Consider the following 23,884-nt stretch of genomic DNA (forward strand, 5'->3'; position numbering starts at 1 on the left):
TACGTGTGTGTGGTGTACGATCATTTTACAGGCTTACAAGTAGATTTGACCCCCTTGCGCCGCACGACCTCGCTTCGAAAGAATAGGGCCGTGACACGTTGGCATGTGTCACAAGCAGCAATAAATTCTCAAAAATTTCTCCAATAAAAATTTGCTCTAATTCTCTGAAGTGTTTTTCTAGTATACTTCATGTGTACTATTGTGAAACTGACCAACAATATCAATAATTAAGCAATCGGATTGAATCAACTCTTGCAAAACTAAATCAGATTTCACTTCCACCTTGATAGCCTCCACTGAGTTAGGACTTGGTTGAGTAATTGTTGCAGATTCCCTATTTTCCCCTCCTTCAACCGTATTTGAATCTTCCTTTCTAGAAAGAGCATTAGCCACAATATTTTCCTTCCCTTTTTTATATTCAATAACAAAGTTGAATCCCATCAACTTATATATCCATCTTTGTTGAGCTGTAGTTGTAACCTTTTGGATCCACAAATACTTCAAGCTACGTTGATCTGTTTTCACCACAAACTGTCGTCCCAATAAATATGGATGCCATTTTTGCACCGCCAACACTAATGCTAAAATCTCCTTCTGATATGTCGACAATAACAAGTCCTTTCCTTGTAATGCATAACTGTAAAATGCAATTGGCTGATCTTGCATTAGGACAACTCCCACACCCGATCCACTAGCATCACATTCAATAATAATATTTTTGAGAAGTCGGTTAAAGCTAACACTGGAGCTTTCGTCATGGCTTCCTTTAAGTTTTGAAAAGCTATTTCAGTAGCATTTGCTCATACAAATGAGTCCTTTTTCAACATTTTGGTAGGTGGTCCAGCTATTTTACCAAAGTTTTGGATGAACTTTCGATAATAGCCGGTCAACCCAAGGAAGCCTCTCAATGCATTAGGTGTGGTGGGTTCAGGCCAGCTTATCCTCACATCAATTTTGTCTGGATCCATGGCGACCCCAATATCGGAAATTACATGGCCGAGGTATTGCACTTCACCTTGGCCAAACTGACACTTTTCTATTTTAACAAATAGCTTGTGAGATCTTAGTAAAGTCAATGTAATTTCTAAATGCTGAAAATGCTCATCCCAAGATTTACTATATATAAGAATATCATAAAAAAAAATACTAGGATGAATTTTCGCATATTATCTTGAAATACCTCATTCATTAAGGCTTGGAAGGTAGATGGAACATTGGTAAGGCCAAATGGCATTACCAAAAATTCATAATGATCATGATGCGTTCTGAAAGCTGTCTTTGCAGTGGCCTCCGATACCACTCGAATTTGATGATACTTGTTTCGTAGATCGAGCTTTGAGAATATTTTTGCTCCATTTAATTCATCTAATAGTTCATCAATTACTGGAATTGGAAACTAGTCCTTGATTGTGATCTTGTTAAGAGCATGACAATCGACGCACATGCACCATGATCCATCCTGCTTTTTAACTAAGATGACTAGTGACGAATAAGGACTATTGCTAGGTTTGATCACACTTGTAGAGAGCATTCCAATCACTAACTTTTCTATCTCAGCCTTCTGATAATATGAGTAATGATATGGCTTGACATGCATAGGTCTACTTCCCGCCATCAGGGGAATTTGATGATCTTGGGCTTGTGGAGGTTGTAGGCATTTGGGCTCAATAAATACGTCTTGGAATTTTTTTCAGAATCTATTGCAATTGTCGATGTTGACATTCAACCTTATGCTTGGGAAGTGGGGTCCCAAGTGAGAATAATTGCATCAACACCCCCTGTTTACTTTTTCTTACTTCACGGTTGAATTGTAGATCCTCGATTAGTTTATCATCTGGGATGGATACCCCTTGAAGAACCACCTCTTTATCATTTGGATTTGGGTATAAAGTAGATATCATTTGGATTTATGTATATTTTATTTTTTGGAAATATAATTTTAGTCGACATAAAAATTATACAATTCCACATCTGTAATTTTTGTCATACAAGTTATTTTAGGTGACAAATGTTTTTATTCGATTCAAAACTTTATTATAGTTAGAGAATTACTTCTTGGGCTGGCAAGCTCAAACTTCCATATTTTTGCAGATTGACAGATAGTCGTTGACGCATGTGTGTTATATTTTTGGAGACCTGTTTGTGAGGAGTTTGTTTTTCGGAGGTATACCTAGTGTGGTTTTTGCTTACAACCTCGTAGGATTTTTTATTGAGGTTTGCATATATTTTCTTTTGTGGAGTGGGTGCTAGATTTGTACATAGGAAAAATAGTTGTATAGTAAGCTCTGTAAAATTACATTGTTTGGTTTGAGGAAATGTGGTGTGAATGTGTTTATATATATAAGGGAGAATTATTGAAAGTTGGTACAGGTGATATTTTACAGGTTTCTCCAAGACCGGGAAAATATAAAGGGAGTCTTTGTCTAAACAATTTTTTTTTACACCACTATTGATTTAATTTGTGGTTAATTACCCTCGAGATTTGGGATAATACTGATTCCAGATCTTGGGGTGTGACAGTAATAGTACTCAGAGTCATGGTTACACCGTGTGAAAAACTACCATATGTTAGATATTGAGAAATGGATTGATTTTAAGTTGGGTAGAGGAAGCAATGTTGGATTTTGGGAGGATAGATGGTGTGGGAAAGCGTCCATAAGGTCTTTGTTCCTTACTTTATTTTCTATCTTAGATAAAAATAATCAAACAATTCAAAGTTTCATGTTGGGCCAAAGCAAAGAGTTGTTGTAAAATCTAGGTTTCAAAAGAAATCTGAATAATTTGGAGATGGACTTGGAGGCTGTGTTTTGATCGATCAATTTTCTTGTTACTATTATCATTTTCCCATTGATGGAAAGAAAAGTGTTTGGTTAAAGAATCGTATTAGCAAAGCTCTTGGTGATTTCTTTTTATTCTTTTCTTGTTCCATTGCCGGCCTTGGATCCAACTTCCCTAAGCATGAAGAGTTTGGGATCCAAGGTTCCTTCAAAAGTATCTTTCTTTGTTTGGCGAGCCTCTCTAAATAAAGCCTTAACAATCGACCATCTTGGGGCTTGTAGAATCTATTTTGTCAATTATTGCTATCTGTTTAAGCTTTGTTAGGAATCGATGGATCACCTCCGTATCCATTTTTTTCCCTTTCTAATATCTTTTGGATTCTTCCTTCTTATGTGGTTAGTCTCTTCTCCTCATGGGAGGGGATGCATTTTTTGGAGGAGGGATCCTCTAGAGTAAGCTCCCATTTGCGATTTGCTGGAGTATTTGAATGGAGTGAAAGCCTTTGAGGGGGCTGAAGGATCCTTCAATGATATACTCATGGTGGTGAAGGAAAATATATTCTTTTGGGCCATGTTGCTTGTGGAGCTTAAGGGGTTTCTTTTAGGATTTTGGTTTTTAAGTGGTATCATATTGATGGCGTAGAATGCTCTTGGGTATGGATGGGGCGATTATGTGGGGATGCAAGTGTAGGATGTTCATGTCTTTGGTGTTCTTGGGTATTTCTTCTTGGTATGGTTTTCCCAAACAAACTAAGGAGTTGCCATTGTAAATCTCATTTCTTCTCTCTTTAATGAAATCCTTTTACGTTTTAAAAAGAAGAAAGGATAAATACTAGATCCATGATTCTTTTTATGAACAAATGTTTATTAAAGAATGTCTTGGAACCGGCATATCAACTTTGCCAAGATCACACCTGCTGTTCTTGACACACATCTCTGTGTGCGAGTTACACATGGAAGGTGGGGAAGCTGTAGCATCAATCAACAGAACTTAATGCTTTGTGCTGCAGCATTCGTTCAAAAATTTTCTTGAAATTTCTTAGGTGGCTTTAGTTCCTCAACAACCTTGCATTTTGTCTCCAAGCTTGTCTACGTTTTCAATTTGGTATTTCTATTAATCCTGTTTGTGCAGATTTCAGAGGCAATGGATAGGAGAACAAGGCAAGGTCTGCTTCATGCTCTTGTTGGTAAAGCGGGGAAGAGAATGGATACCCTATTGGTTCCATTGGAATTGTTGTGCTGTATTTCACAAACTGAGTTTTCTGACAAGAAAGCCTATTTGCGGTGGCAAAAGAGGCAGGTAAGTGATCCTTTTTTTTTTTGTAACACATAGTCTTGATAGTATATTTTAATACCTGTATGGTCTATTTTACATTTGCTTTTGTACAGTTAAATATGCTTGAAGAAGGGCTTATTAATCATCCTGTTGTCGGATTTGGGGAGTCAGGGCGCAAGGCGAGCGAATTAAGGATTCTTCTGAGGAAGATTGAGGAATCTGAGGTACATCTTTTTGTAGGGATTCTTGAAATGGTTTGGTTTGTTATCTATTGTATTAAAAAATAGTTCAATTGGTTGATTCGTCACTCCCCCTTCCCTTCTAAGATTTGGCTGAGTCGCTCAATTTTTGACAACCCAGCCTAAACAACTGGTTTGGATCGATTTTCAAAATTTTCCCCCATACACAAAAGAGATTTTTAAGAATTTAAATTGTGGTGATTGTATCATGTATTAATCCAGTTCAAATAGAAAAACCCAATTTTTATTTTTTTATGTTTATATATACAGTTTGATTCAGCCAATTCAAATTTGACTTGGTGGGTGCTGATTTGGTCCAAAAAAATGTATTCTTGAACGTTGAAACTGTGTTTTATACTTCCTTCTGTTCCGCTCTTTCCGTATACTCTTGCCCCCTAATATTAAGAGCATGACTATCCCAACTACAAAACATGGTTGAGAGTTGACACTAAGTGGGGAATAATCTAATAATGTGGGAAGGAGAGAAAAAGTCAGACCAGATGCTATATTCCCCCATACAATGAGTCAAGAGACTGTTGACTTTCTTTTTACTGGAATGTTGGCTATCCTTGATCATTGGTGGAAGGATGAAATTCCTTTTGAGCTTTGTGCCTTTTTTTGTATGTTCGTGCTTATGGAAAGAGAGGAATGCTTGTGTTTTTTGGGTGGAGAACTCTATTTCCAATCTTATTATCTCTACTCTAAGGCTTATATTCTTTCGTGTATGTTATTTCCTGATTTTAAGGGGTTTTTCTTCTAGGTATTTTTGTTTAGATGGGAGCATTTTTTTTTGCAATGATGTCAGAGCAGTTTTTTTTTTTTTTATGTGGGGGTGGTTGGGGCGGGTATGTGTGGAGGTTGCTTCATTGCTTTTCTATTTTATTTAGGTTGGTCGCCTTGACCACCTACGTGTTCTTTTTCATTTTTTACTTCAATAAACTTACAAAAGATGTCAACCATGTAATGTTTTCAAGTCACAAGATGATCTACCATTAGGATTTTTTATAGTGCAATACATTTGACAATGATAACTATTCTAGAGGAATTTTCAATCCCCAAAGGTATGAACCTCAAAAGCAACCAACTTGGGAAGGTAACCAAGAGCATACAATCCTAATCCTTTCTCCTCACATAGATGTCCATTTTGTCAGGAGAAATAAGGTTGCTATGATGATTCGAGTAAAATAGCCACAATCATCAGGGTTTTCTTTGAGGCCTATATCCTAGGACATATCATCTCCTAACCAACAAAAACAACTTTGGACTGAAGGATTCCTTTTATGTTAAGGTTAAAAAATAAATTAGGAAATTGAGATTTTAAAGAATTATCTCCACACCGCAGATCTTCTCAAAAATGAACTCTACAACCATTCTCAACCTTGAATCTTATCTCTTTCTTGAACTCTTTGGTTCCTCTTTTAATTCCTTTCCAGACTCCACAACCAAAGGGGAATCTAGTCATTCAATCTCCCATTCAAAAGTATTGCAACCAATCTTTCATTTACACTTTTACTCCAAAGACATTTTTGTTCCTTTCTAAATCTCCATACCATATTCCAAGATGGACCCAATTCTTATAACTTATCCTTCTAATAATGCCTAGACCACCCTTCGACTTTTGGGAGCAAAGCTTCTTCCACGTCATAAGATGATATTTTTGTGCTTCTGCTCTATCATTCTACAAGAAGTTTCTAAACACCACCATTGATGGAGAATAATGGTATGAAATACACTGGGATACTCAACAAGCAACGCTTTATAAGAACTATCCTTCCCCCCCTGAGAAAGTAATTTAGTTCTCCACGAAAACAATCTGCTATTATCTTCTCAATTAGCGGGTTCTATATTGCCTTAGATCTATTTTTTGCATGAAGGAAGTACCATATATGAAGTCGGCAGACTACCCACCCTACATCCCGATATCTGAGCAAAACTCACACAACTTTTCCACCCTCCTGCACCAGTGTGGGTTTCTTTTCCAAATTCACCACCTAACCTGAAACCACTTCACAACAACATATAAAGGCCTCTCAGGTACTGAATCTGCTTACGAGGAGGTATCCAAAAATAATAATGTCATCTGAAAATTGCAGAATGCTTCTTGTTTTCCTCTATTTATTGCTCCCTATATAATTCTCCCAAGGGCTTCCACAATCACTAAAAATAGGTCGTGTCCTTCTCTCAAACCATGAGTACTTAAATAAACTGCTGGACTGCCATTAACCATGATTGAGAAGATTTAGTGGTCATTTGTTGATTTGATGTTGACCCTTTTTCTGCATGTTCATGCTTGAGAGCTTCTATTGGCACCCCAACTTTTACTTACTACTCCCCAATTAAAAATAAAGAAAATAATTAAATGGTTTGAGAATAAGTAAAAAGTTGGGGTGCCAATAGAAGCTCTCTCTCATATTTTATTTTGGTAGATTTCTATTTTTTGTGTTTAAGATTTTAGATGAGCCTAATCATAATTGTAAACAACTACTGAAATTATTTGAACGAGTGTTATTATAGTTTGTAATGTTGAGATAATAATTTGAGGCAGACCTTTGTAACGTTTGAATGGTGTGTTTTAATCTTTAATTGGGGTGTGATAAACAATTTAAGAAATTTGGGTGTAAGAAGTAAAAGTTGGGTGCCAATAGCAGCTCTCTTATTCTTTTGTTGACATTTGTGTCCTGTCTTTTACTTATGTAATTAGCCTGTTTTGAATGTTATAGTCTCTTCCATCTTCTTCCGGCGATCTCCAAAGGACAGAATGCTTAAGATCTGTAAGGGAGATCACCATTCCACTTGCTGAAAGGCCAGCTCGGGGTGACTTGACTGGTGAAGTATGCCATTGGGCTGATGGTTATTTCCTTAATGTTAAGCTGTATGAGAAATTGCTTGTCAGTGTCTTTGACATTTTGGATGAAGGAAAGCTTGTTGAGGTTGGTGTTCCCTCCATTGAAGACGATGATTTGATTCTGCGAGCCTTTATTAATACAATTTGTTGTAGCCACCTTTATGTTTAATATTTTTTCCTTTCACACTATCTATTGTTCGTTCTTTTATCCAGGAAGTGGAAGAAATTCATGAGCTCCTGAAGTCAACGTGGAGGATTTTAGGAATCACAGAGACCATTCATTACACCTGCTATGCATGGGTATTATTTCGCCAGGTATTGTGAACCTAAGTTACTGCTTGTTTCTTGGCATTACTTCAAACTACTGTATATCATATTGGCAGTCAAGGTAATCTGTATCTCGTTTTGTCATCTGATACAAATTAAGTAAAGATATTCAAGGAGCATATAAACATTCATTATCTTATGGATTTTGAACATAAGGTTTTTTTTTTTAGTTTTTTATGTTTTACATGCCCAAGGATATGTTAGTCATTAAATTTAAGTCATGCAATTACTTCTTTAAGGGCTCCCTCACAGCTTATTGTTAGCAAATCAGGGTGGTCGTTAACCATTCCTTGATGGCATCTCTATTGTTTATTTCTTATGATAAGCATGTCATGATGTAAATGAACCACAGAAACAAGAATAAACAACAGAAAATAGGAAGAAACACAAGTAAAAATGAAATCGGTACGAGAACAATCGGAGAAATCATCTCTTCTGAGAAGAAAACCTTCAAACTTTAGCAACCTCAAGGGCATAGCATAATAAGTTTTTTGCAGTTCACATGTCTTTTATACCACTTACAGCAATTAAAATAATGAACTGAGATTCTGTTTACTTTTAGTGGACTACCCATAAAACCTTACTTAATTTTCATTATCAAAATAATACCTAAAATAACTCTATAGTGCTGGAATTTAAATAAAATAAAATAATGAGCCTCCAAACAACACCATATTGTGAGATTGCACCATCGTCTCCAAGTTCGCATGAAACTTGACCCCATCGAGTTAATAGTATTATAATTCTTCCACATGACCTCATATTTGTGTTTTCAACTGATTCTCTTCAATCCAGATATTTGTTGTTTGGGGTTTGTCTTCCATTCCAATAGAAATTGGCAATATTCTCCATGCCGTGTACTTATTTGCTTGACTATCATGACATACTCGATCTTATCAATATTTTTGTTGGAAGTCTTGATGCTATTGGAAATCTTGATGAATTCAACACTACTGGATAAGTGTTTAATGTGGAGATCTGGAGTTCTTTCCTCAGTAGGTTTGGTGTGGAGGGTTGCCTCCCAGCTTCAGTTTTGTCGTCATTCCAATCTTGTAAGAGTGGGGCAGCTCTTTCTTTGATGTTAAGAAAGTGCTTTGGAGGCTTGCCTCGTTCGCAATCTGCTTGGGGTTTGGAAGGAGTGGAATATCAGGTGTTTTGAAGGAAGAGGTGTGGATGTCTCAGCCGTGTCGTCTTTCTCGGTCCTATCTTGTACCTTTTACTGGTGTAACGTATACAAGGAGTTTAGGGGAGTGTTTTTCGATGATTTTGTTGCTAGATGGGATTGGACCTGTAGCATTTCCTGTCCTTAGTTCTGTTTCTGTAACCTTTAGTTGGTCTTCTCGGTCACTTACTAAATTTCGTTACCTATCCAAAAAAAAAAAAAAAAAAGAAAACTCGAATCGTTAATGTGCTCACTGCTCAGAGCTTCCAGAGACAATGCGTGTCCCTGTCTGAGTTCTCAAGCTTCTTAAATAACTTTCCATATCCATCCTCACTTCAGCTTGGGACCAACAATGCAACATGAAGGCTTGAAACTAGAATAGTTACAATCTAGACAAAAAGACTCCACTCGGCCCTACTAACACAATGGGCTCGTTTCCTTTAAACCGCCTGCAAAATGGATCAGGGGTCAGACTCCCTCCTCAATTCCACCCAAGGCATTCATGGGATGTTCCCAAAGTGAAAACATTTTCAAGCATCTTCATCCGGATACCTAAGTCGAGGAATCGAGAGTGGCGGTTGCACGCATTGCAAGACGTGCTCACCCTTTAATGCAAGGATCAATTCGTGCGGGAGAACCTTGGCATTAGAGGACTTCTCAGTGATTGGCCCTTGCCAGTATTCCTTAAGATTAGGCAATTTGTCACCAACTACTGACAAGTGCCAAAGCATGCATTGGGGAACTCTGGCGACATGTCCAAACCCCAAAGAGGTGACATATTACAACGATGACCTGAAGGGAAAAAGCAATCCCATAGGGTAGGGGATGATACAACCAGGAGGCATTAGACACTATAAAAGGCAGAGCTAGACAACTCTTTCATCAGAATCATGTTACTCAGCCGAATTACACATTTGATCATTAGAGCTTAATTGTGTGATCAATAAGGGATTTGATCACTGGAGGGATCGGGAGATCTGGCTTAGATCTTAGGGAAGCACGATAAGGGTCCATGATTACTATCTTTGAAACAAGGGCTTTACTAAAATCACTTTTGGAACGAGGCTCCAATATATTTAGCGTGTCGTTATATCTGATTAAAATTTGGGTTTGTGGTTGAAGTGAGAATATGAAAGGAAGAATTTAAGATTAAAAATGAGCTTTGTATTTTTGATCAATCCCTCCTTTTATTGATTAAAAGCTCCATTTAAGCGAATGCTTTAAATGGAAATAATGAAATTAAAGAAAAAATCATAGCAATATTGGTACCATCATAGGTTACAACAAATTAAAAAAACATAATAGAACATTCTCGTTTCAACTCTTTAGTATTAATATGTTAATTCAAATATTATAATGATATTTTTGTCCTGGGAAAGAATATATATATAGAGGAGTGTTTGGAGGCCCTAAAGAGAGCTAAACATTTTTCAAAACATGACTTAGAAGCTTCGAAATGGGCTGATTTTTTGTGAGGATGATCTTTACGATGAAGTGATCATCCTCACTAAAAATCAGATCATTTTGAAACTTCTAACCCTAGTTAACAAGTTGAAGTATCGTGGACTGTCCAATTTTTGTAAATAACTTTTGATGGGGTTAGAAGTTTTGGAATAGGCTGATTTTTGGTGAGGATGATCTCCTCATCATAGAGATCATCCTCAGAAAAAATCAGCCCATTCCAAAACTTCTAAGCCATGTTTTGAAAAATGTTTGGCTCACTTTAGGGCCTCCGAACGCCACCCATATATATATATATGGGTCCCGTTCGGCACCCTACGCTTTACCGTACGTGTTTTGTCCTACATGGGTTAGAAGTTTTGGAATTGGCTGATTTTTGATGAGGATGATCTCTATGATCATCCTCACCAAAAATCAGTCCATTCCAAAACTTCTAACCTCATAAAAAATGGACGGTCCATGATTTTTCAACTTGTAAACATGAGGCTAGAAATTTCGAAATGGGCTGATTTTTGGTGAGGAGGATCTTCTAACCGTAGAGATTATCCTCACAAAAAATCAGCCCATTCCAAAACTTCTAACCCATGTAAGACAAAACACGTAGGGTAAAGCGTAGGGTAAAGTACATGGGTGCCGAACATTTCCCTATATATATATATATATATTTGATAACTATAATTTTATTCAAGGAGGACAAGAAGTCCTCAAAGGAAACCAAAAACAGGGAAACAAACAACAAAGAAGCAGAAGAAAGAACAAACAAAACGGCACCACCCCCAACAAAGGCTGAATCACCCTCTATTAACTAGGTCCTATCTAAACAAGAAATCCTCAAACCGGTACCCCCTGAACTCATGAAACTGTTTACACCCTCTTGGGAAAGAATGAACACCATAATATATTCTTAATCTTTCTGTTTAATGTATTTGTTAATAATGTAGATGTTCCATGGTATATGATACGTAACATCTTTATTTTTTCTTGTTTTCCCTTGGAGATCTCCCAGTTTCATTAGATAATATTAAGTTTAACTTATTGCACAATCTGAGTTTTGCATGACCCTCCGTTCATATTCTCAAAATTGTTTTACATTGTTTAATGTCTATTATTTTATGCATAAAAATTTTCTGCTGTCAACCCCCTGACTAGACCCCTTTGCGAACATTCAGTTTGTAATTACAGGTGAACAAGGAATCTTGCAACATGCCATTGAGCAATTGAGGAAAATACCATTGAAAGAACAACGTGGTCCACAGGAGAGATTACACTTGAAAAGTCTTTGTTCCAAAATTGAAGGTGAAGGGGATTTTCGAGATTTGACATTTTTACAATCCTTTTTGTCCCCCATTCAGATTTGGGCTGATAAGCAGCTGGGAGACTACCATCTGCACTTTGCTGAGGTCTGAATAACTGTTGAAGGCTTTATGCTTATTTATGTTAATTTTTACTCTGCTGGTGTATGTCTGTTGCCTATTCTTTCGTGTGCAAATATGTGCATGACATGCCCAATCTCTCAATGATGCAACTGGGCATTTATTAATGAATGAGTGATTTTATTGCCTCACCAACTTTTACTAACTCCACCCCAATTCATATGAAAATCACCAAAGAATTAGCACACATCTTGGGGTGGTGTTAGCAAAATTTGGTGTGGCAATAGAAGCTCTCCTAATGTATTTATTCTTGTTTATTTATTTTGATAAACTTATCTAGGATAGAATGTTATTACATTAAGTAGTTTCCTGCTATTACATTTTTGCCATTATCTGTCTTTTTTTTTTTTTTTTTTAAATTTTATTGGCAAAGATATTTTATTGAGAAAAGGGGGTCGAGATGACCACCCAAAAGAAAACGAAAAATACAACAAAACTGCAACCCTACACAGGGACCCAGCCCTACATCAAGAAGACATACCCTGCCCTTGTATCCAGTTCCCATGCTTTTGATGTAAACCTTGTTGAGTACTGTGATACTATAGCTGTTGAGTGCATATTTTCCTCAACTCTCAGGTGTCATAACCAGTTAAGCCCCGTAACCGTCTTATATTCATAGTTCTCGCCCTCTCCAACAGATCTGTCTTTTGGAATAGTTGGTTGATTAACATGGTATAAGAGCGCAAGGTTCATTTTGGTCATGAGTTCAATTCTTTCCACCCTTATGGGTGAGGGGGAGTGTTGAGTATATATTTTCCTCAACTCTTGGGTGTGTTATATCTCAGTTAAGCCTCGTGACCCTCTTATGTTCATAATTTTCCCCCTCTCCAACAGATTGGTCTTTTGGAGTAGTTGGTTGGTTAATAATAGCTTATCTTGATTATGGATATCCATCTATATTTCTTATTATGCCTTTGTCCAGGTCTTAACCAAACTTTTCCTTCAAATATTTTTCATGTACCTTATAGGGGTCAGCTATGATGGAAGAGATATTAACTGTTGCAATGGCCGCTCGAAGACTTCTTCAGGAAGAACCAGAACTAGTATGCATATCAATTTTCTCTTATTGGCTCATTTTTATACAAGTGGTTATGCTCTCAAAAGAAAATTGAGTACTTAGTATGTCATTATTATCATTTATGCCTTTTCCCAAATATCGTTGTCGGCAAAACGAATTTTATTTAGTCATTTGTATCAGTCTTAAGCTATATCTTCAGTCAATCCATTTGCCTCCTTGTATTTTCTTACTTTGAGATCATTTTTGGCCTCTCTTGCTAAGAACTTTGTGGGTGGTTTCTGAATCATCGAACAGCTTTTTCCTCTAGTGAAACCCATCAATTTCTGCATCTCCTTGAAACAAATATGTTCAATAAAATTACATGTTGCCTCCAAAGAAAGTTTCTGTTAAAGATATGTGTTCTTTCATGTTTGACCTATGGACAACGGAGTTATACTGTTTACCTATTTCATGCAGGCAATGCAATCAACATCTGTCACAGACAGAGATCAGATTGATTCGTATGTGTCATCATCCATAAAGAATGCTTTTGCAAGGGTGAGTAATTTTGTAGTTGAAAATTGAAATGAAGTAAATTCCTTGGACAGACATTTAGTACTATTAATTTTGGATATGAGCTTTCATTAAGGAGACACTAAATAATGATACAGGTATTTTGAAGAGGGTAGCACAACAATTTTGGCTGAGTCCCTATCCTAAAAATATCACATCTATTGTTTTTTGAGAGCTCCTATTAGCACCCCAACTTTTACTTTTACTCCCAATTAAAAATAAAAAATAATAAGTAAATGGTTGAGAATAAGCAAAAGTTGGGGTTCCAATAGCTCTCTGGGTGTTGTTTTGTTTTGTTTTTTTTGCTAAATTTATATTTTTTGGGTTTACGATTTTATAAGAGCCTAATCATAATTGTAAACTACTAAAATTGTTTGATGTAGGACGTCTATAGTTCTAGTTTGAATATTAAGTAGTTTTCTAATTCTAATAGGATCTGGTTCCATTTTCTAATTTTAGTTGGATTTATATTTTCTAGTTCTAGTGGGATTTCTATTTCATAGTTATTTTATGAGTACAATTCCTTGTTAGTTTCTATATTGTTCTAAATTCGTTTTTATTTTTTAGGCTATAATTAAAAGTACTTAGAAGTGTCCAAATTATGTTGTAATAGGTTTAGAAAGTTAGTATTACGCTATAGATTTGTTAGGAAAGTTATTTTTTAGTATTTTAGAATGTTTCTAAGTTGCTATGATGAAGTTATCTATATAAAGAGTTCCAAAAACGAAATTCAATGAATTAAAAAACATATCAATTCTATTATTTTTTCTTCTTAATTACTTTTTAGATTTATGCTTTATTTCGTTCCAAGCTATTGCTTGTTTATCAATTGAATATGTTGATTCAAATTGATTTTGAGTATTCCATTGATCTCAATATCTTAATTCCTATCGAATCTATTGATTCACACATTTCCGTTACATTAAGTGGTATTAGAGCTCTTGTTACGATTCACAAAAGATGGTTGGTGAAGGTGATTTTGTCACAAAATTTTATCTAGAAGTTCAATTCGAAGCCCAATTTGCAGCCGAAGAAGCCTAAGTTGCAACTCAATTCGAGAAGTTTAAAGAAAAAATCAACAAAATTATGGCTAAGTTGGAGTCCCGTGTTCAAGACATAGTTCTCACCATCCTTGAGAAGTAGAAAGGTATGAAAACCCTTCGAGATGAAATCCCTAAGGATTCCCACCATTCCTCCCTCAGTTCCCTTTAAAATTCAGCTCCTATGGTAATAATTAGTGAGATTGAACGACCAATTTTCAAATTTTGCCCATAATTTTAATCATACCAAAATTGCATCTCATGTTCCCCTAAACTCTTTAATCTATTATGTACCACCACCCCATCAAAATCCTTCCAATAATCCCCTTCCCCAACCCTTCCCTCCACCTTACAACACTTTTACACACTTGCTTAACCCTCACACCCCCTTCTCCATCCTACTACACTATTTTTGAATTATTTTCAACTCCCCATATCTTCCAAAAATCAACATTCAATAATATATTTTGATTTTATGGATAGAATCAATCCTTATCCTACCCCTCAACCCACCAAAAATACCTCGTATGATGTTGGTTTTCACCTATCTCTTCATGCGCATACACATCTTCCACCTTTTCGAGATCGGCAAACCCACCACAATAAAGCGAATATGAAGAATGGATATCACTGAAAATGGATTAGAGCGGGAGACACATGGAAAACAAGAAAAACATGGTCTTCAAGAACAACTTGAGGACGAGTTCTCTTCAAGAGCAGGGGCTTGATGTAGGACATTTATAGTTTTAGTTAGAATATTAAGTAGTTTCCTAATTCTAATAGGATTTGTGATGTAGGATCGTGAATGCTTCCCTAGGATTATAAATCTGAGATCAGACTGAATTAACATAAGCAATGCAAATATAAATCATTAGTTCATTCATTTATGGATATGTAAGAGAATTCAAGCGATAATCAAAATAATCTTAAAGTTAGTCACAATCCCACAGTAATAGCTATTCAAGTATTAACAATAGGTTCTAATGGAAGACAAGTTTTCCTTTAGCCTAGGGTTTCAGTTAGATGTCAAAAACAGATTTCTAGCTCAATTTTAATGCAAAAATAGCCAAATAGTGGTGCTAATTTATAGGGTAGCAAGTTAACAGCGTTTAGAGAAATTGTAGACTAAAAAGAAAGGAAGGTGATTAGGGTTTTAGGTGGTAAGGAATGATGTGGTTTGAGTGGGGAAGGGTTAGGTCAGATTTTTATGGGTATTAGAGCTAGGTTTCAACGGAGAGGAGAGTGTCGTTGGGGTTTTGGTTTATAAAATAGATTGGGTAGGGTTTATGGATGTTTTAGAGGTTTAAAACAAAAATTTAATAGAGAAAGTGAGAAAGAGGATGTTAAGAAAAAAAAAAAAAAAACCCATCTTGATTGGGAAATTGATAGAGAAAACAAATGTTACCTTAGACTCACTCCAAAATGGCCTCACACTCCATCATTAATGGGAATATCAAAGCTTCAATCTCAATTTTATTTATCATTGAAGAAAATTACAGCAAGAAGCAAGTATTTATAATGTTCTCTAAACCCTAAATCTAATCTTAGCCATCCAACTAAAATAAGGAGATTCAGTGATTGCAAATAATCTTAAAACAACTTAAATAAAATAAAAGCATAAATACCATCTATGTTCCAATCCCATAACTTTATTTATCTTGAATTTTCAACCCATGAATACTCATTAAAAAATCAATATAAAGTTACCAAATTGCCCCTAAACACCTATACTAACACTATAGGCTAATAAAACATGAAAATAACCTCAAATACTCATCCTAAACACTAGAATATACTCATAAACATAAACTAAATAAAAACATGAAAAATGATGACCCAATAAGGATCCAACGGTGCTCATCCATAAACTTCACGTCCATACTACATTCAGTTACAATGAATCTAAATGTTTATTTCTCCTTTGGAATACTCTGAAGGATATGCCTATGATGTCCTCATCAACTCTCCTTGGGTGAGAAGAACTCGTTTCTAATGAGATAAAATTTTGACCCCTCTCCAATATGTTTAGACCAATCCATTGTAACTCTATTTCTGTAATCCATGTACTATCTGAATCTGGTTTGTTGTCCCACTTGATGAGGCATTTTTGATAATCTCCATGTCTGGTGGAGATCACTTGGTGATCCAAGATATTCTCTATTTTTTCACTCATGCGAGGCATAGTAGGTACTAGAGGTAAAGGCCGTGAAAATTGGGATGCTATGTATTGTGGGTCAAGCAAGGGGTCAATGGTTAAATCAATAGTAGGTCTAGCGTGATTAGGTGAAATTGGTATTGTTTGGGTAGGATCAAGGGTTTGACTTGAGTAAGGATTATGAGGTACAGATGTTGGGCCATGAAAAGGAACTAATACGCATTGAGACTAATTCGTTTGAGTATTTTGAATAGGCCAACACTACGAGCTTGTAACTTCTTCACAACTCCTTGTGGGAATCGCTTAGGCCTTATGTGAACCATTATTGAATCGCCTACTTGAAATTCGTTAAACCTACAATGTGCATCAACAGATAATTTATTTGGTGCATTGCTCATACCAATTTTTTTTTTTCAGATCTTAGAATGCAATTCATGAATGTGACGTGTAAATGACTATGCCGACTCAAAAGGCCTATGTGATACTGCCATGAGTATAAGATCTACAGGCTTCCTAGGTTTATAACCATGTATTACTTCGAATGGACTAATGCTTGTGGTCCTATTAGTGGAACAGTTATATGCAAGCTCAACTATAGACAGTAATGAATCCCATGATCTAACATGCTCTCCTACTAAACACCTTAATAATTTTCTAGACTCCTAGTGACAACCTCAGTTTGACCATATATGTCTATGGGTGGTATGCCAATGAAAATTGGAGCCTGATGCCCATCATGTGCCACATTGTCTTCCAAAAATAACTCATGAATCTAACATCTCGGCCAGATACTATGGTCTTAGGCAACCAATGTAAACGAACTACCTCCTCAAAGAAAATCTTTGCTATGTTAAATGCATCAGAGGTCTTAGAACAAGCAATGAAGTGAGCCGTTTTTGAGAAACGGTTCACTACCACAAATATAGAATCGTGCTTCTGAATAGTCTTTGGGAGGCCTAGCACGAAATCCATGCTGATGTCTTTCCATGGGGAATGTGGCATTGGTAAAGGGGTAAAAAAACTCATGCTTTGCGTATTTTGTTTTGCCAGCCGACATGTCTTGCATTGCGCTATAATCTTCTTGAGACTTGACCAATAGAAATGATCCTCAACGAGAACAATAATTTTGTCCCAACCAAAATGACCGGCTACTCCACTTGCATGGAGCTTCCAAACTAGGAAGTCTCGTAAGGATGTGCGAGGAACACATAGTCTAATACTTCTGAAAAGAAATCCATCTTGTAAGACAAACTCTCTGTTACTCTTAATATGATTTCCTGAGATTGATGCATTTACCTCTCCAAAATTTGCGCATGTGGGATAATAATCTCTAATATGCTCAAACCTAATCACTTTTATACTTATTGAAGGTAGTAGTGCAACCTTGTGGCTCAGTGCATCCGCAGGTTTGTTCTCAACTCCCGCCTTGTGCTTAAGTACAAATGTGTACTCTTGTAGAAACTCAACCCACTTGGCATGTCTTGGGTTTAATTTCTTCTGGGAGTTGAGGTATCTCAGAGCCTCGTGATTTGAGAACAAAATGAACTTTTGCGGCTATAAGTAATGTTTCCAATATCTCAAGGACTGGACTACTGCATAAAATTCTTTGTCATAGGCAGAGCATCTTTGTTTTGCATCATTTCGTTTCTCGTTAAAGTATGCAATCCACTGATTTTCCTGGTTCATGACTCCACGAATACCTACCTCTGAAGCATCACAAGCTACTTCAAAGACTTTTGAAAAGTTGGGGAGGTGCATGACAGGAGCTTTAGTCATCCTTGACTTGATTTTCTTAAATGTCTTAGTTGCGACATTTGTCCATTTGAATTCCCCTTTTTGTATGCAATCTGTAATGGGGGACATAATGGAATTGAATCCTCTAATGAACCGACTATAAAATGTAGCTAGACCATGAAAGCTACGAACTTAATGAATGTTTCGTGGTTCATGCCATTCCAATATGGCTTTGACTTTCTCGGGATTTTCAGGCATCCCATTAGAGGAAACTATGAAACCTAACAAGATAACATGATTTGACATGAACGAACACTTCTTGTAGTTAACATAGAGCTATTCTTTCCTAAGAACACTGCAGACTTGTCTCAAGTGGTCTAGGTGTTCTTTCTGAGAGACTGTAAATTAAAATTTTGTCAAAGTAAACCACTAGGAACTTACCCATAAAGTGTCTCAACACTTGTGTCATAACCCTCATAAAGGTGCTCGGGGCATTAGTTAACCCAAAGGGCATGACTAAACACTTATACAAAGCATCTTTCGTTTTAAAGGCAGTTTTCCACTCATCCACTGATCGAATGCGAATTTGATGGTACCTACTTTTAAGATCTATTTGAGAAGATAGTGGCACCTGCCATCATATCCAACAATTGTTGAGCCTCGGTATTGGAAACCTATACTTGACGGTAATCTTGTTGACACATTCGCCAAGAACCATCCTTTTTAGGTGTGAGGAGGGCAGGCACAATATAAGGACTCATACTCTCTAGAAGCATGTCAATTTGCTTATTTAATTCTCCATGCTTGGTAGAGTTCTTTCTATAATGTGATAAGTTCAGGAGAGTCGCTCTAGGGAAGAGATCAATTGCATGTTGGATATCACACATTGAGGGAAGCTCTTTTGGAAGATCATCAGGAAAGACATCTTGAAATTCTTTAAGAACTGGTTCCACTTATCTAGGAATCTCCATAATTGAGGCAAGGGAGGTCTCTTTTGTGACCAATGCATATATGATAGTCTCATCCTTCGTCTCTTTTTCAAACTCTTTTGCATTTATGATATGGGAAGACTTTGACCCTTGACTAACCTTTGTTTTGATCATTTTTTCTTTTTTATGCTCGAAAGATTTAGGTGTCAAAGGGTTGAGTATGATTTTCTTGCCTTTGTGGTTGAAAGAGTAGGAATTGGAACGACCAAAGATGGTTACATCATTGTCGTACAACTAAGGTATACCATGATTGATCTGACCTACATCCATGGGTACGACATCACACCACAAGGTTTCTTTGTAAGATGAAAATTGAATGGGGACCTGACAACACTGGGAAACTGGGATAGATGATGTATCTACCAATGCAACTCTATAAGGTTGGGGTTGGGGTACAAGAGTTAAGCCTAAGCAGGATATGGTATGAGTTGATACAACATTTGTGCAACTCCTGTTATCTATAATGACTTTACAATTATTTTCCAGACACTTAGTGTAATATGGAAGATTGAAGTCCTACGTCAATCATCTATTTTCTTTTCATGTGCTAGGGCACACTTAATTACTAAGACTCTTGAGACCTCATCAACGTACGGGGCATGCTTAACACAATCCATTCGTCACTTACACCAACTTTAGGATTATATACTACTTCATCAAGTCCAACCTATTCGCCTTCATCTTTTTCTGCTTCATCTATCAACATTGCTTTGTTGGTGTCTTTAGAGGGGCACATCTTTCTTTGTCATCCCCTCGTTGGTGCTCACCAACTATGGCCTTTCCTTTGTCATTTCTGACATTGGAAGTAGTGCTTGCCTGATTCCTAGGTGGTGGATTTCCTAGGTTAGGCCTGGTTCTAGGAGCAATATGTCAAAACTCTAGGCCATGAGGATGAAATCGATTGATTACTTGCGGTTTCAAATACCTCTCTAATTCTTGCACCATCTGATAGGTGTGATCTAAAGTGCTAATGTCATGGGGAATGAGCTCTTTTTGGAGCTCAGGACGTAAGCCCATCCTAAATCTAGAGCGAGTCATATGGAGATTTTCATTGACATCGCATCGCATCATGTATTCATCAAGTTTTGCGATGTTTTTTGGTAGTCATAGATCCCTGACAAAGCATTTGCCATTGGTCTAGAAGTTTCTTTTGATAGGACATGGGGAGATATTTCTCTTTAGCTTCTCTTTCATCTCATCCCAATTGACAATGAGATACTCATTAGCTCTCTCAATTTGCGTTCAACATTAGTCCAATAGAGTTGGCTTGACCCATTAATTAATCTTGGCAAACCTCATTCTACGACCTTCAGACATTTCGTGCCACTCAAAAAAGTGGTCCATGTCTGATAACTAGTCAATAATGGCTTTTGGGTCAAGTCGTCCATCAAAGTTTGGGGCCTCAATCTTGACGCTACACATGAATTTATCACCGGGATCATAAGGATCCCAAACCTCAACATGCCGTGGTGGAGGTAATCTACCTTGTCCTCCACCTTGACCTAAATTTGGTAATCTAACAGGGTTGTTCCGCAAGGCAGACTCCAAAGCAGTCAAACAAACATTGGTATTAGTGATATTTTGAGTCTCACGGTTTGAAAGGGTTGTTACTACTCGGGTAAGCTCAGCGAGATCCCTCTGGAGGTGGTCACCCTTAACACTATGAATGGACATATGCAACCTATGTTTATGGTTTCCTTGAAGTTAATGCTATGCACAAGGTTGTCATTATGAATCCTAATCTAAATGCGTGACGACAAGGACCCTAAGTTCTGATACCAAAGTTGATGCAGGATCGTGAATGTTAGCATAGGATGATGAATCTGAGATTAGACTGAATTAACATTAGGAATGCAAATATAAATCATTAGCTCGTACATCATGGATATGCAAGAGAATCCAAGCGATAATCAAAATAGTCCTAAGGTTCGTCACAATCCCTCAATAATAACTATTCAAGTACTAGCAATAGGTTCCAATGGAAGATAAGTCTTCCTTTAGCCTAGGATTTCATTTAGATGTCCAGAACATATTTCTAGAATCAATTTTAATGCAAAAATAGCCAAATAAGTGGTGTTGATTTATGGGACAGCAAGTTAACCACGTTATGTAGGGTAGAACACACAAACCTGGAGTTTATGTTAAAAATCTGGTTCTAGGGTGAAATCCCAAGAACCAAGAGTATGAAGAATCTCTATGTTGAGCAAAAAATACTAGATACTTCAATCTAGGTTTGAGATTGAATGAAATCAATCGCAAAAGCTAAAATTAAGAACCAATTTCGGGCTCTTATACTAAAAAAAAAAACAAAGAAAGGGAAGTAAAATATCTTATTTTATTAATCAATTTAAAAAAAAAAACCAACTTCTGAATTTGTTTATTAGAGCTCCTTATATAGATAACTCCATAACAACTTAGAAACCTTCTAAAATACTAAAAAATAACTTCATAATCTATTTATAACATATTAGTAACCTTTTTATCTTATTAGAACTCAATTTGAACATCTAAAAGAACTTCTAATTATAACCTAAAGAATAAAAACAAATTTTAAACATAAAACATATTAAAAACTAACTAGGAAAATAAACTTTCTAAAATTAAAATAGAAACTAATTAGGGTTACTTAAACAACTTAACTATAGAAACTCAATAAAAGAAAGAGTCCTAAGAGAAGTTGGACTAGGTCTTGTGAACCAGTCAAAGATTGGATTGAGTTGACTTGGTTTTGACTTAGTCAATGTTGGTGATTTCTTTCTTCAACGCATCTTAACTTGATTGTAGGCATTGAGATAAGTGTCAGCAAGTCTATCTATATTACTACGTTTGGAGAAATTGTAGGCTAAAAAAAAGGAAGGTGATTGGGTGGTAAGGATTGACGTGGTTCGAGTAGGGGCTTAGGTCAGGTTTTTATGGTATTAGGGTTAGGTTTTAATGGAGAAGAGAAAGTTGATGGGATTTTGGTTTATAGAATGGTTGGTTAGGATTTATGGATGTTTTAGAGGTTTAAAAGAGAAATTTAATAGAGAAAGTGAGAGATCTTAAAAAAAAAAAAAATAATATCCACCTCGATTGAGAAATCAATAGAGAAAACAAATGTTACCTTGGACTCATTCCAAAATGGCCTCACACCACACCATTAATGGGAATATCAAAACTTCAATCTCAATTTTACTCATCATTAAAGAAAATTACAACAAGAAGTAAGTATTTATAATGTTCTCTAAACCTTAAATCTAATCTCAACCATCCAACTAAAATAAGGAGATCCAATGGTTGTAAATAAAACTTAAAACAACTTAAATACAACAAAAGCATGAATACCATTTATGTCCCAATCTCGTAACTTTATTTCCCTTAAATTTTCAGCTTATGAAAACTCATTAAAAAATCAATATAAGGTTACCAAATTGCCCCTAAACACCTATACTAACACTATAGGTTAATAAAACATGAAAATAACCTCAAATACTCGTCCTAAACATTAAAATATACTCATAAACATAAACTAAATAAAAACATGAAATATGATGACCCAATAAGGATTCAACGGTGCTCGTCCATAAACTTCATGTTCATAATCCATCCATCCACAATGAATTTAAGTGTGTTTTTCTCCTTTGGAATATGCTGAAGGGTATGCCTGTGATGTCCTCATCAATTTGGTTTCATTTTTTAATTTTAATATGATTTATATTTTCTAATTCTACTAGGATTTTTATTTCATAGTTTTTTTATGAGGACAATTCCTTGTTAGTTTCTATTTTGTTCTAAATTTGTTTTTATTATTTAGGCTATAATTAAAAGTACTTAGAAGTGTCCAAATTGAGTTTTAATAGGTTTAAAAAGTTAGTAATATGTTATAGATAGGTTAGGAAAGGTACCTTTTAGTATTTTAGATGGTTTCAAAGTTGTTATGATGAAGTTATCTGGAGCTCTAAAAACGAAATTCAATTATCATTTCTTCTTAGTTATTTTTTAGCTTTATGCTTTATTTTGTTCCAAGCTATTGCTTGTTTATCAATTGAATTTATTGATTCAAATTGATTTTGAGTATTCTATTGAACAGAATATCTTAATTCCTATCGAATCTATTGATTCACACGCTTCCACTACGTCATTGTTTTAACGAGTCTTATAATGTTTTGTAATGTTGAGATAATAATTTGAGCCAAACCTTTGTAATGTTTGAATGGTGTGTTTTAATCTTTAATAGGGGTTCCATAAATAATTTAAGAAATTGGGGTGTAATAAGTAAAAGTTGTGCCAATAGCAACTCTCTTTTTCCCATACAGTTTTTTTTTTTTTTTTTTCTGGCACATCCACTGACTGATTATTTTGTTTCATGTGCATTAAACTCTTATTCTTGTTTATATATGTGCAAATGTACCCATTAATAACTTCTTACGTTGAAGTTGACATGCATGCATTTGGTCAAACACATGAAGGTGCCAGCTTTCTACATTGGGTAAAGTCTGTGAGTGTTGATACATCGACCAAGGTTCAAAACCAGCCTTCACCTACTAATTAGTAATCACTAACAATTAATCTCGCTTGCCTAGAAAAACAAGGTAAAAAACATGCATATATCATGTATAGTCTTAATGTACAAGGACATGCATAGATGCTGTTTATTTGTGCAGATGACGTTCTAGTTGATAGACTCAAGGTTTAAAATTTCGTTCTGATGGGTGTCTCAAATATTCATAAAAAAGTAGTGGGGAACCATATTATGGCTCCTCTAGATATATCATTTTTTCTAACTTGTCCTCTCTGACTTATAATTTTTTTTTTTTTCATTAAATTTTGACATTTCCATGAAATTTACCAAAATATTTCTATTTCCGCAAAGCTTGACAAGAAATTTAATTGATAG

The 23,884-nt window shown here is 35.9% G+C and overlaps 1 protein-coding gene across 2 annotated transcripts in view; it reads left to right on the forward strand.

Moving 5' to 3' along the window:
- The window catches only part of LOC147384250 (plant/protein (DUF810)), a 73,892-nt gene that overhangs the window by 18,932 nt on the left and 31,076 nt on the right, over positions 1-23,884 (forward strand). For both annotated transcript variants that reach the window (XM_086426820.1, XM_086426821.1), the window contains exons 8-14: positions 3,910-4,077; positions 4,167-4,277; positions 7,013-7,222; positions 7,351-7,452; positions 11,257-11,487; positions 12,489-12,563; positions 12,995-13,075. In XM_086426820.1, coding sequence (XP_086282946.1) covers positions 3,910-4,077; positions 4,167-4,277; positions 7,013-7,222; positions 7,351-7,452; positions 11,257-11,487; positions 12,489-12,563; positions 12,995-13,075 — 978 coding nt within the window. The remainder of the gene's footprint in view (positions 1-3,909; positions 4,078-4,166; positions 4,278-7,012; positions 7,223-7,350; positions 7,453-11,256; positions 11,488-12,488; positions 12,564-12,994; positions 13,076-23,884) is intronic.

Source organism: Akebia trifoliata, chromosome 15 (genome assembly GCF_017979445.1).
Source record: "Akebia trifoliata isolate Shusen 1 chromosome 15, ASM1797944v1, whole genome shotgun sequence".
Lineage (NCBI taxonomy): Eukaryota > Viridiplantae > Streptophyta > Magnoliopsida > Ranunculales > Lardizabalaceae > Akebia > Akebia trifoliata.